The sequence below is a fragment of the Malus sylvestris genome, chromosome 7 (assembly GCF_916048215.2).
Source record: "Malus sylvestris chromosome 7, drMalSylv7.2, whole genome shotgun sequence".
In the NCBI taxonomy this organism is placed as follows: Eukaryota; Viridiplantae; Streptophyta; class Magnoliopsida; order Rosales; family Rosaceae; genus Malus; species Malus sylvestris.
The window spans coordinates 13,188,469-13,202,656 of record NC_062266.1 but is presented as its reverse complement, the minus strand read 5'-3'; the positions used below and the strand labels follow the sequence as shown (position 1 = coordinate 13,202,656).

General features: G+C 37.9%; 1 protein-coding gene across 1 annotated transcript; it reads right to left on the bottom strand.

Annotated features, from left to right (window-relative positions):
* Nucleotides 1-9,966: 9,966 nt before the first annotated feature.
* Nucleotides 9,967-11,513, bottom strand: LOC126630009 (zinc finger protein ZAT9-like). Its single transcript, XM_050300187.1, has one exon. The coding sequence runs from the start codon at nt 11,168-11,170 to the stop codon at nt 10,010-10,012; it is 1,161 nt and encodes a 386-aa protein (XP_050156144.1). The 5' UTR covers nt 11,171-11,513; the 3' UTR covers nt 9,967-10,009.
* Between the last annotated feature and the right edge of the window lie 2,675 nt (nt 11,514-14,188).

Below are 14,188 nucleotides of genomic sequence, written 5' to 3'. Positions count from 1 at the left end.
ATGTAAATTATTAAATTAAAAAACTAAATAAGTTAAAAATATATATATTAGAGGCTCATTTATCCGCCCCTAATAACTAAATTTTGTAGATGGGGTTTTTTTTGCCCCTAAAAGTAGTAACTTTAATAGGGGCGTGTTGCAGTGCTATTAAATTAGGAATGTGATTGTGTAAATCCTAGTGTATCTAGGGATATTCTATTAGGGTAAGGAATTAATCTTCCCTACTACTTTAAATAAGGGCACAATGGGGTGGAATAGAACACACCTCACAATTACACTTCTCTCTTCTTCTCTCTATGTGCCGCACCCCTCTCTTTATGAAGTCAATAATTATTTAGTAAATTATGCTTACAACATAGTGTTTATTGTTTCGCCTCTATTACAATTAATAGAGACAAATTTATATTTCTACCCTTAATAAAGATTAATAGGGACAAATCCTTATATCCGCCCCTAATATACTGCCCCTAATAATCACTATTCTCGTACCTTAGTGACACTCACTATAGTTTCTATAAATAATAAAACAAAATTATATGATTTGAGAACCATATATAATTGAAACTCTATTACTTCGTTGAAACGTTATTTTGAGTCAAATTGAACTTCATGAGTCTAGCATGAAAAATCCAGATTAGACTCATTTGACGGGGTAGACTAAAATATTGGAATGAAGCTACATAGACAACTGTAATTTGTCTTTGTTTTGTTAGGCAAGAGACACGGGTTTCGGACAACCAATTCGGGTTCATGCCAGGGCGCTCAACCATGGAGGCAATCTATCTCTTACGAAGATTGATGGAAAGATATAGAGATGGGAAAAAGGATTTACACATGGTCTTTATAGATTTGGAAAAAGCGTATGATAGGGTCCCAAGAGACATTCTTTGGAGGATTTTAGAGAAGAAAGGAGTACGAGTAGCATATATCCAAGCTATAAAGGATATGTATGAAGGAGCAAAGACTGCCGTAAGAACTCATGAAGGACAAACCGAAAGCTTTCCCATAACTGTAGGATTACATCAAGGCTCATCCTTAAGTCCTTACCTTTTTGCGTTGGTAATGGATGAGTTAACAGGACATATTCAAGATGATATTCCTTGGTGTATGCTTTTCGCAGACGATATAGTGTTGATAGATGAAACTCAGGAAGGGGTAAATGCAAAGCTTAACCTTTGGAGAGAAGTGTTGGAATCTAAAGGTCTTCGCCTAAGCCGATCAAAGACAGAATATATGGAGTGCAAGTTCAGTGCAAATGGAGGCCAAAACGAGTTAGGGGTGAGGATCGGAGATCAAGAAATACCAAAGAGCGACCGTTTTCGTTACCTAGGATCTATCTTGCAAAAGAACGGAGAATTAGATGGAGATCTCAACCATAGAATACAAGCTGGATGGATGAAGTGGAAGAGTGCATCCGGCGTGTTGTGTGACCGCCGTATGCCACTGAAGCTCAAGGGAAAATTTTATAGGACGGCAATAAGGCCGGCGATGCTGTATGGCACAGAATGTTGGGCGGTGAAACATCAACACGTACACAAAATGGGTGTAGCGGAGATGAGGATGCTTCGTTGGATGTGTGGGCACACGAGAAAGGATAAGATTAGGAATGAGGATATCCGGGGTAAAGTAGGAGTAGCCGAAATTGAAGGAAAGATGAGAGAAAATCGGTTACGGTGGTTTGGACATGTGCAAAGAAGGCCTACTGACGCTCCGATTAGAAGATGCGACTATGGGACAGAGGTTCAGGGCCGAAGGGGTAGAGGAAGACCTAGGAAAACTTTGGAAGAGACTCTAAGAAAAGACTTAGAGTACTTGGATCTAACGAAGGACATGACACAGGATCGAGCACAATGGCGTTCTAAGATTCATATAGCCGATCCCACTCAGTGACTTGGATTTTCCAAGTCTCCAACCAAGAAGTTTTCCTCACTCGGGAAATTAAGGGAACACTACCCCAACCTACATGCTCCACTCAGAAAGTTTCAACATACAAGCTTCAACAAAAGAAAATTCAAAGAACTTAGCGAAGAAGGCTTTGGTGTATTTAACACAATACGTTGAAATGAAGGAAAGCTTATTTATTGATATCCCCGATAAGCTACAAATATGTACATATACATGAGTCAAAATAAACACACAAGAGGGAGCCTTCACAAAGGTTGCTTAGGAGAAGTCTCAGCAGTCGGTAGAGCCCCAGAAAGAGAAGGCACCGGAGGGGGATCATTTGGAGCCTCAGTACTGGACAGAACCCTAGAAGGAGGAGGCATCAGAGGTTGATCATTTGGAGCTTCATTACGCGGTACAGCCCCAGAAGACGAAGGCAATAAATGCCTTTGGAACAAACCCACAAATCTCTGATGATCAAGTAAAACCTGACCATCAGTTTCCTTCATCTGGTCAAGCTTCCTCTTCATGTTTGTAGCATAGTCATGTGCGAGCCGGTGCAACTGTTTATTCTCATGCTTGAGCCCTCTAATCTCCTGTTTGAGACTCATCACTTCAGCCGCCAATGATTCAACTTGGCGGGTTCGAGCAAATAGGCGTTGGGCCATATTAGACACAGAACCTGCACACTGAACACTGAGAGCCAGCGAATCCTTAACAGCTAACTCATCAGACCGTTTGGAAAGTAGTCTGTTATCTTTGGGAGTGAGAAGGTTCCTGGCCACCACCGCAGCGGTCATATCATTCTTCATCACGGAATCCCCAACGGTAAGAGGACCAGTTGGGGAGACGAAGGATGGGCGCCATATGTTGTCTGGAGAAGGCGGGGCTGCCTCTTCAACAAGGTTCAAGTCAAAACGACGGTCGGAGGGGCCAGACATTTTCAAAGGTGTTGAAGAGAGAAGAGGTCGGACAAATCAAGATCTTAGAAGTGCAAGAATGAAGCTTCTACTGGTGGAGATTCAAGTGTGCTTTGGAACTTAATGCCAGCCTCTATAAAAATCTGCACTCGACGGAGCTTCAGAAATCAAAGAGGCGCCTGCTCAGAAATCGAAGAGGCGTTTGCTTTCTCAAAAGTTGGGCTGCTTAGAGATCACGAGGGTTGATCTCAGAAATCGAAGAGCCGTTTGCTTTCTCAAAAGTTGGGCTGCTCAAAGACCACGAAGGCCGATCTCAGAAATCGAAGAGGCGCTCGCTTTCTCAAAAGCTGGGCTACCTAGAGACCACGAGGGCCGATCTCAGAAATCGAAGAGGCACCTACTTTTCCAGCCTTGTCAGCACCTGTCACACGCACACTCAGCTTTGCGGAAATTATGGGCATTCTGTCAAAGACTTCTGGGGAAGTAGAAAACACATGAATCTTACTGTTCAATCACCCACTTCCCACACGCAACAATAGCTCATGGGTACCACAGATAACTTTGCCAAAGTTCTCTGCCAAAGTTGAGCACGTGAAGCTTGCAGCTCTCACTACATCGCTCTGACCAAGAAGGGTAAAAGAATAGCAAAGAAACAGCACTAACAAAGTTTAGACCCATAAATTTTGAAGGTCTAGCTACCATATTATTACCCACAAGGGTAAAGGAACAGTACCACTGCTGGATAATTGGAAAGTCCATGTATGTCAACCTCTGTGCTTCGTGGTAAGGTAGACTAGCAAACATGCCCAACCTTTACTCACATTCGAGAAAACACTCCCAATAAGATTGCTTGCTCCAAAATCGGAGAGGCACCGTCCTCCGAATCTAAAGAGCCAGACTCCCAACATGACTACTTTCTTAAAAATCGAAGAGAGGGTAAAGGAACAGTACCATTGCTGGATAATTGGAAAGTCCCTGTGTGTCAACCTCTGTGCTTCGTGGCAAGGTAGACTAGCAAACATGCCCAACCTTTACTCACATTCGAGAAAACACTCCCAACAAGATTGCTTGCTCCAAAATCGAAGAGGCACCGCCCTCCGAATCTCGAGAGCCACTCTCCCAACATGATTACTTTCTCAAAAATCGAAGAGACACTGCTCCCCGAATCTCGAGAGCCAGACCCCCAGCATGATTGCTTTCTCAAAAATCGGTGAGGCACCGTTCTCCGAATCAATCGAAGAGGCGCTCGCTTTCTCAAAAGCTGGGCTGCTCAGAGACCACGAGGGCCGATCTCAGAAATCGAAGAGGCACCTACTTTTCTAGCCTTGTCAGCACCTGTCACACGCACACTCAGCTTTGCAGAAATTATGGGCATTCTGTCGAAGACTTCTGGTGAAGTAGAAAGCACATGAATCTTACTGTTCAATCACCCACTTCCCACACGCAACAATAACTCATGGGTACCACAGATCACTTTGCCAAACTTCTCTGCCAAAGTTGAGCACGTGAAGCTTGCAGCTCCCACTACATCGCTCTGACCAAGAAAGGTAAAAGAATAGCAAAGAAACAGCACTAACAAAGTTTAGACACATAAATTTTGAAGGTCTAGCTACCATATTATTACCCACAAGGGTAAAGGAACAGTACCACTGCTGGATAATTGGAAAGTCCCTGTGTGTCAACCTCTGTGCTTCGTGGCAAGGTAGACTAGCAAACATGCCCAACCTTTACTCACAGTCGAGAAAACAGTCCCAACAAGATTGCTTGCTCCAAAATCGAAGAGGCACCTTCCTCCGAATCTCGAGAGCCAGACTCCCAACATGACTACTTTCTCAAAATCGAAGAGAGGGTAAAGGAACAGTACCATTGCTGGATAATTGGAAAGTCCCTGTGTGTCAACCTTTGTGCTTCGTGGCAAGGTAGACTAGCAAACATGTCCAACCTTTACTCACATTCGAGACAACACTCCCAACAAGATTGCTTGCTCCAAAATCGAAGAGGCACCGCCTTCCGAATCTCGAGAGCCAGACTCTCAACATGATTACTTCCTCAAAAATCGAAGAGACACTGCTCTCCGAATCTCGAGAGTCAGACCCCCAGCATGATTGCTTTCTCAAAAATCGAAGAGGCATCGTTCTCCGAATCTCGAGAGCCAGATACCACAGACCACTTTTTCAAAGTGCTCTGACAGAGTTAAAACATGTGAAACTGGCAGCTCCCACTACCGTGCTATGACCAAGCAGGGTAAAGGAATAGCATTACTACTTGTTGTTAGGGAGACTCCTATATATGTCGACCTCCATCCCCAACGGACAGGCAGACCTGCAAAAATGCTCAACCCTTCATCATATCTGAGAGGGCACTCCCAACAAAGCCTTTCGAAATATTCAGCTTTCTTTCCCCCCGATAATACCTCTGCAAACAAGCTATACTAGAGCAAGAATATCTCATATCATCAGGGTTAAAAGCAAGAGTATCCCATATCATGCTTTTTCCCTGTTTTTTCTTTTGGCCTTGTTTTTACCTGCAAGACAAGGAGAAAGAGAGCAATCAGTCAGCACTTGGAATCAAGCTTCCAGCCAGGAACTGACTGCCTGGAACCCCTTACCTGATTACTTACCTGGCATTGCTCTCGAGTACTCATCTTCATCATCTTATGTTTCCAGGGAAGATTCCGCATCTGCTTGAGGAACAGATAGGGCAAGTGCGAAGGATACAAGGAAGCATGTGGAGACAAGCGTAACAGCACACGTGCCGATACATCCATTACTCTGTCAAAAGCAAAAGTATCCCATATCAGCAGGGTGGAACGTACTCTAGATTTGATGGACTTGTTTTGACCCTCAAATTCTTCAGTCGGCCTTATACTCTGGAGGAAACCAGAAAACCCTCCAGCTCAGTTCAAGAATAAGCCTGTGGAAAGTTACTTCTTCAAAAGCAAAAGTATCTCATATCATCTCTTCTCATCTTTCTTCTCTTTATCCTTCATGCTGCTGCAAGATGGGGAGAAGGTGAACAATCAGTCGGAGCTCTGATTGCTTACCTTGTCTGTCACCTCTTTCAGCAGACCCCCTAGCTCGGCGACTTGGGGGACTCCTACTACATGGTTTGTATCGCGCTTGACCAAGCCTGAAACTACAAGTAAGCTTCAAGTGAAATTGATACATTACCTTGTGCATCTCCACCAGTTAAAGATACCACCCCTGGATGGAGGAAGAGTACTTCCAGAGAAGATGCCACATCTACCTATGAGACAGATAAGGCAAGTCAAGACGACACCACACTCCGATACTTAGAAGTTTCGTGATTACGAGATCATTCTCCCACAATATTTCCTAATGTCATTTGTACTAAATCATTCACTCGTACTCACTAAAGGAGAGCTTGAACCTATGTACTTGTGTAAACCCTTCACAATTAATGAGAACTCTTCTATTCCGTGGACGTAGCCAATCTGGGTGAACCACGTACATCTTGTGTTTGCTTTCCTATCTCTATCCATTTATATACTTATCCACACTAATGACCGGAGCAATCTAGCGAAGATCACAAAAAGCGACCGTTTTCGTTACCTAGGATCTATCTTGCAAGAGAACGGAGAATTAGATGGAGATCTCAACCATAGAATACGAGCTGGATGGAAAGAGTGCATCCGGCGTGTTGTGTGACCGTCGTAGGCCACTGAAGCTCAAGGGAAAATTTTATAGGACGGCAATAAGGCCAGCGATGTTGTATGGCAGAGAATGTTGGGTGGTGAAGCATCAACACGTACACAAAATGGGTGTAGCGGAGATGAGGATGCTTCGTGGGATGTGTGGGCACACGAGAAAGGATAAGATTGGGAATGAGGATATCCGAGGTAAAGTAGGAGTAGCCGAAATTGTAGGAAAGATGAGAGAAAATCGGCTCTGGTGATTTGGACATGTGCAAAGAAGGCCGACTGACGCTCCGGTTCGAAGATGTGACTACGGGACAGAGGTTCAGGGCCGAAGGGGTAGAGGAAGACCTAGGAAAACTTTGGAAGAGACTCTAAGAAAAGACTTAGAGTACTTGGATCTAACGGAGGGCATGACACAAAACCGAGCGCAATGGCGTTCTAGGATTCATATAGCCGACCCCACTTAGTGGGAAAAGGCTTTGTTGTTGTTGTTGTTGTTGTTGTTGTTGTATAGATCTTGGATGAATACGTTTTCTTTGTGTTAATTACCTCCACTAAATTCCTCAACAAACAAAAATCAATTAAAGAGTATTTAAGGATTTTATGAGTTTGTACGTTACAACTTTAAAATCATACATGCACACAGATTATTTGAAACAGTAAACAATGTAATTTATTCGCATGTGCATAACTAGAAGAGTCTGAATTATCTGCTTTTAATGTTAAAATTGTGTTTATAACCAAAATATATCATTTCATTTTTTTATTGGTTATATATAGACGACACTTTATTGCATTGGTAGGAATTAAGCAATGCCTATACATCTTGGTGCAAGTCTATATGTATATAACATTTCTATAAATAATAAATACTAACCATAAATTTATATCTCTCAACCGATCCAAAACATAAAAACCATGTCATGTTGGGCGCGAACTTTAGCTCAAGATATAAGATAAACGGCAATTAGCTAAAAGGTTCCTCTTTTAATATATGGTTATTGAAATGATCGAAGTAAAATATCGACGACATATTCATTATATATCAACAACAGAATGATGACATGCTAAAACAAATTATTTCACCAACCAAATGTCAAAAGTGAATCATTTCAGCCAAAAACCCTAAGATATAAAGGAGAAGAAAACAATTTCAATTTAGAATATGTGCAAGTATATTTTGGAGACGAACTACATCATTTTTTAACACATTTACAAGCGAAGAAAAGTACTAGAGTGAGGCAATCAATTCTAATTACTAGAATCTCGCAAATGGGTTATTACCACAATGATGAAAATCAATTATATCTATATACTTTGATGTGGGTTCGATCCTCGTTCAAGAAAATAAAGGTCAAGAACAAAATCTAGAATATTATAAGGGGCATCAAATTCATGAGACTCTGGTGGCTCTTTTTCCCTTTTTTGCAGAAGTATATAAAAATTTAATTACATAATGCAGTCCCACAACAAGCATGTACTCAAATCTTATTTAAATTAAGAGAAGTGTTATTGACATTCCAAAAATTTCATTCTATGTTCTCCATAAATGTATTTTACTTTCATAATATAGAAAGTTCAGAGTGTAAAATAAATTTTTTAAAATGCTAATAATAATTCTCTAAATTAATATCCCATTTGATTGTTCTCAAAATTGTGTGGACTGTGGAGCTTCTTTGAATATTCTTTTTTTTAGGCTTTGTAATTTCCCCCCACTTTCTTATAAAATATATTCTGTTTCTCTTGTCAGATATTTATGGTTTAGCTGCTACTGAGTAATCCAAACTCCAAGGAATTACTTCAACTCTCATACAAAAATTTTCTTGAACACTTGAAAGCTAAAAAGGGAGGGGGGAAAATAGCAACCAGCAATTATTTTCTATATATTTTGTTGATACAACAATTGCCACACAATAAGTTAACAATAATTTAGTATCGAACTCGTTATTTATCCATTCAACATTAAACTTTAAACTTAAAAATGAAGAAGAATATCATAAGAACGCATTAGTCATTGAGGCAAGCTCTATCACAACCTATAGCTAGCCAATTAATTTATTTAGTAGAATTTTTTTCAATAAATTTTGTTGGTGATCTAAGCCACCATTATCGATATTCCCCAGCCAAAAAGTAGAAAATAAATTACAATAACAAAACCCTTAATTTGGCCACATTTCTGTTTTTTCGCCAATTATATACAGCTTTAACGGAAACAAAACAAATTAGTTGATCTCAAAGGATTAGCATCCTTAAAAACTCAATTACATGACTAAATACATAGGGTCAGTCAGAATTGATTAAGAGATTAAGAAAAAGGGGGTTAAGAAGCTGCCATTTATGTCGTAAATACAAATTAAATTGGGAATTGTTATTAGTATTACAAAAATCTCATTTTGCACTCCAAACTTTCTATAATTAGAAAGAAAAATACACTAGTGAGGAGTATAGAATAAAATTTTTTAAGTGCTAATAACAGTTTCCATTAAATTATATAAACCAAAACTTTCCATAACTTTCAACTGACTTGAGCCTCTGCTCTGAGCAGATACTTTGAGTCACGCCAAGCCAACGCTAATAATATTCTCTCAGTAAGACGAAAGATTTTTGCATTTTTCCTTTTTTATTTCCTCACAATCCAACCTTTTGAAGACAACCCACACATGGAAAACAATTTTTCTTTTTTGGTGGGTAATTAATGAAAATTCAGCATCATTTCACCAATATTATGGTCATTAAAAAGTCTCTAGCTCAGCAAACGTGAATAAGTTAGTTGGCTGGAACAACAGTGTGTCGCCCTCATACCCTCATTGTAATGTAATTAGGTCAATTGGCCAAAGGAACTATGTGTCGCCCTCATATACTCACGTTCAAATCCTAATTCCAATAGAATAGAGTAGTGTACAATAACGCTGTTGAAAAAATAAGAAAGAAAGAAAAAGGAATCTAACTCTGTTTCAAATCTTTACTGGTTATGCAGATCTGAGACAAAGGTGTACAGTGGGGGGCAGATCAGTGAGTAAGAATTAGCTTCCTCTTCCTCCTCATGAACTGTGAAATGTCACTAGTAAAAGATGTTGTGGAGTTGCTTTTTTTTTTTTTTTTTTTTTTTATTGACAAAAAACATACATGGGTTGCTCAACCTCTTTTGAGAACGACTTCTTCCCAATTAAAAATTTAAATTAAATAAAAAAACAGGAGCAGTTAGCTTCTGCTTGGAAACAGAACACATGACCGGAATGATTCTACTTAATTCTCCAGCTACAGAACTCTATAATTACGAAAAACCAACAAAACTCAGAAAAATCATGTCAATATTTGAACTACGAAGTTCTTGAATTGTTAGAATTATGAATGAACAATTTCTATGAATTATAACAAAAACCCAATTGGCATAACAAGTTTGGAAGAACAACAGATCCAAGAAATGCTCAAAAATTGACAAAAAAAAAAAAAAAACTGTTGTATTTTTGTGGTTACCTTTGATTCAAAGCTATGTCATTGATCTGTGTGTGAAGAGAAATAAAAATTTCAATGGCAATTTATAACTTCATCTTCTAACGTGGTTCACAAACTCTGCATCAGAAACTGCAGAGAGCTCGATTTGACTGATTTCATCATCGTCAACAGGAGCAGGCAGATTAAGATCTATCAAACTATCACCAAGCCTACTTAAACTCTTCCATGGAAATGGAGGACTGCTATTGCTTGCTGCTGCTGCTGCAGAACCAGTCATCACATGAGATCTTTTGTGCCCTCCAAGCGCTTGACCAGATGAAAAAACTCTAAAACAAACTGGGCATTCATGAATTTTTCTTTCAGCCACAGAGGAAGAATTTCCTGCTGCATTGAGATTTTCTTGCTCCAATTCGGGCTCGTAAATGGGGTTCAGATTCGAAGCCTTAATCTTCTTATGGCTTGCTCTGTGACCACCTAGAGCCTGATAAGATTTAAAAACTTTGTTGCACGTTTCACATTTGTATTTCCTTCGAGCAGTTCTAATTCTGGGGAACTTGATCAGATGCTCCTCAGAATCTTCCGTGTCCTCCATTGATCTTTCTGCTTCATCGGCTTGTTCTTGTTCCTGTTCTTGCTCATGTTGGTGGTTGTGGTCTTGTTTTCTCCATTTGTCTCTAGATAGCATCATGAGGCAGAAGGCGACGTCTTCCTCTCTAGTGGCATCAGAAATTGAACTAACCGGTTCAGGCTCGAAAGAATCCTTGCTGCTGACCACTTTGTTCTTGAGCTTAATTTTCTTCAAAGCTTCGAGCTTTTGATGATGGTGGTACTGAATATGATTGTGATGATGATGAAGCTCCATCACAGAGGATTTTCGTGTTCTTTTGGATCGTCTCCGAGTTGGGTTCTTTGACGACTCTGTCTCACTCTCTCTATCTTGAAGAACAACAGACCCAGCATGCGCGGCAAAAGAATCCTCAGGATCCACTAGCTTTATGCTTCTCTTTGGATTCTCTCTAAGGCCATAAATCATATCATCGTCTTCTTCTTCGCCATCATCCTCTGACGAAGACGAAGCTGAAGCTGAATTGTCTACCTCATCCATGGTGAACTGGGTTTGTTCTCGATTCGATTCTTCTTCTCCTGGTTTCGGAGGAATAGGATGGTTCCTCACGTGAGACCTCATATGACCCCCCAAGGCTCTGCCATTGGGGAAACTCCTCATGCAAATCTTACACTCATGCTTCTCCATTGCAGTTTACTCAAAAACCATAAAATTTTAATGAATCAAAACACAGAAAAAAACGGAGAAATTCAGAGCTCTCCTTTCTTTCTTGGAAAGAGGATAGTGGAACGAAGCTAAAAAAAGAGTAGGTGACAAGCATTCCTCCAAAAGAGATATATACAAACCTACAAAAAAAAAAATTAATTTTTTAATAAATAATTAACAGAAAAAAAAAAGATGGGTTCTTTTGGGTTTTTAATTTTTTTTGGTCTATTAAAAACTGCAAAAGTTTACAATAAATTAAAATTTAATTAATTGAAAGCGTATCCATGAAGGTTGAAACTTGATGGAGGGGACATGTAACATGCGAAGATTGCCCGTTTCTGTGTTTATTCCTCTTTCCCCCGCACCTTCTGTCCTTTATTTACACAACTTCTTTTTGTTTCCCAAAATGCCCTTCTCAGTCCAACATTTAAGAGCCAAGGAAATTGGATTTTCATTTTTGTGCTCCAGAAGGGTAGTTCTGGGATTTTGGGTACTAGGTACCAGAATAAACCGGTGGCTTCCTTGTCCAAGTCAAGGAAACTGCTGGGTTTGTTGTAACGACGAAGCTGAATAAAACACCGTGGTGTCCTCCGAAGGAAAAAAAACGACCACATTTGTTTAACTCACCGAGCGGTGATGAAGCAACAATAACAAACGCAAAACGTCCACATGTCGTCATCAGACGTGATCTTTTTATGATCGGTCCTACACGAATTAATATCGACACTCGTTTTTATTTCTTGCCGTTGATTAAAATAGATTAATCGAAAACAATGTATTTAATTAAAGAGAAATGAGTTGGAAGCGAAAAATAATATGTGATAATTATTTCATTAATCATCTTAAGTACAGTTACTAGAAAGGAGAAAACTGAACAGGATTTATTTTATTTTAAGATTCTGTAGCCTTTTACTTAATGGCAGTGACGTTTGGGCCAACCCTTAGCATGCCGGTTGGTCCCTTATTTATTTATTTACTCATGTTTTCCCCTTAAATAAAATTAATGAAATAAATTGAAAACAAAATAAAAACAAATTGAATTGAAGCATAACTAATTTGTTGGTGTTTATCGAAAAAGAAAGAAAGTAATTTGTTGGTGTTTTTCTTTTTTAAAAAAAAAAAATTTGTTAGTGTTAATTGGTATTAGTTTAATTTCCTTTAAATTTGGATCTTTAGTTGAAATGTCTGATGAAAAATGAAGGGTGGGAAAATGAGTAGGAAACTAACCTCCTTTTGAGAAGGGAGTTTTGTATGGGGAGTGAGTGAGTAAATGTCGTTTTGTTAGGGGGATTTGTAGACCCGGTCCTCCTATGTGCTCCCCACATTTTGAGTTCTAACAAAGTCTTTCTCCAAGGGCATATAATAACATAACACAAGTTGAGCAAGGAACATGAAATTGGATAGCAATTCTCGCGTGCAAGGAAGATAAGCAATTGGAATTGACATTGTGACAACTGCAAAAAGTAATAATTTGAGAGATTTCCAAGGGGCAATTCTCTTGTAACTTGTTGAAGTATTGACGTAGTTTAATGTTGTCGATTTTCATACTTATATTATGCATGCGGAGACTTGGCAAGTACTAGAGGAAAACAATGAAGTGGTAAAGAAAATGTTCTAGATGGAAACAATGACGATAAAACTATTAAAACAAGTATACAGTGTCCAAAGGCCAATTAAGGGTAATCTGATAGCATTATGAACTTGGCAAGTACTTTATGGTTAGCGTTAAAACTAATGAAACTGGTATAACCAAAAATTCATTGCGTAACTCTGGCTATCATATCATGCAAGGATTAGGATAAGAAGTAGAGTAGGTTCATAATTCGATTCCTCCGATGAGATTTAAAAAATGGGTTTTTTTTTTTAACTTTAATCCTTTAAAAAGATTGAAATTTAAAATAAATTTGGTGTTAGATTACATATTGATTATAATCCCTTGATGTGTCCTTAATTCAAAATAATTAATATGCATTTTATTAAATGTGTCCCATTTAATTTATTAATTTTATTTAACATTCTTCAAACTTGAAAGACTCAATTAATGTACCTAAATGTTAGTACCGAAATATATTATATTGAAGTAATGTATTTAAATGTTAGTACCGAAATGTATGTACCGAAATATATGCACCGAAATGTATTATATTAAATTAATATACCTAAATGTGTGCACCGAAATGTATGCACCGAAATATATTATATTGAATTAATGTACCTAAATGTTTGTATCAAAATGTATGTACCGAAATGTGTGTACCTAAAAATATGTACTAAAATGTATTATAATGAATTTAATGTACCTAAATGAAGAAGACAAAGTACATCGAAATATATTGTATGACAAAAATTAATTTATCATAATGTTTACAACAAAATATATTACGATAAATGAAATGAAAATTATAATTATAATGAAATAAAATTAATACATTAAAAATTAGGAAGAAAAAAGAGAAATAATTAAAAAATAAAAATATAATTAATAAATGAGGTTATTAATATATTAAGGGACTAAAATTAGATTTTAATCTTACACATGGTTTTAATCTAAAAATCATCTTTGCCAAGAATTAAAATGAAGTTTTCTATTTAAAAATAATAATAATTTGGAATGAAGTTATTAATGTTTTAAGGGACTAAAATTAGATTTTAATCTTACACATGGTTTTAATCTAAAAATCATCTTTGCCAAGAATTAAAATGAAGTTTTCTATTTTGAAAAAAACAAAAGGGAAACTTGATATAACTCCAATTTTTTGAGCCAATAGTAGGAATAGTCCAGTTTATTAAAATAAGTTCAATTCTTTAAATTTAATTATTTAATTATCAATAATTATCTCTTAAAAGAAATTAAAAATCAAATTTCTTCCTAATTATCTCTTTGATTATTTATTTTTATTTTTTATTTTTGTTATTTCTTGTTCTTCCTCCCACTTTAACCCATTTATAGATTTTTTTAAATTTTTATAATCAACCTATATCACAGGTTAATTGTATTTA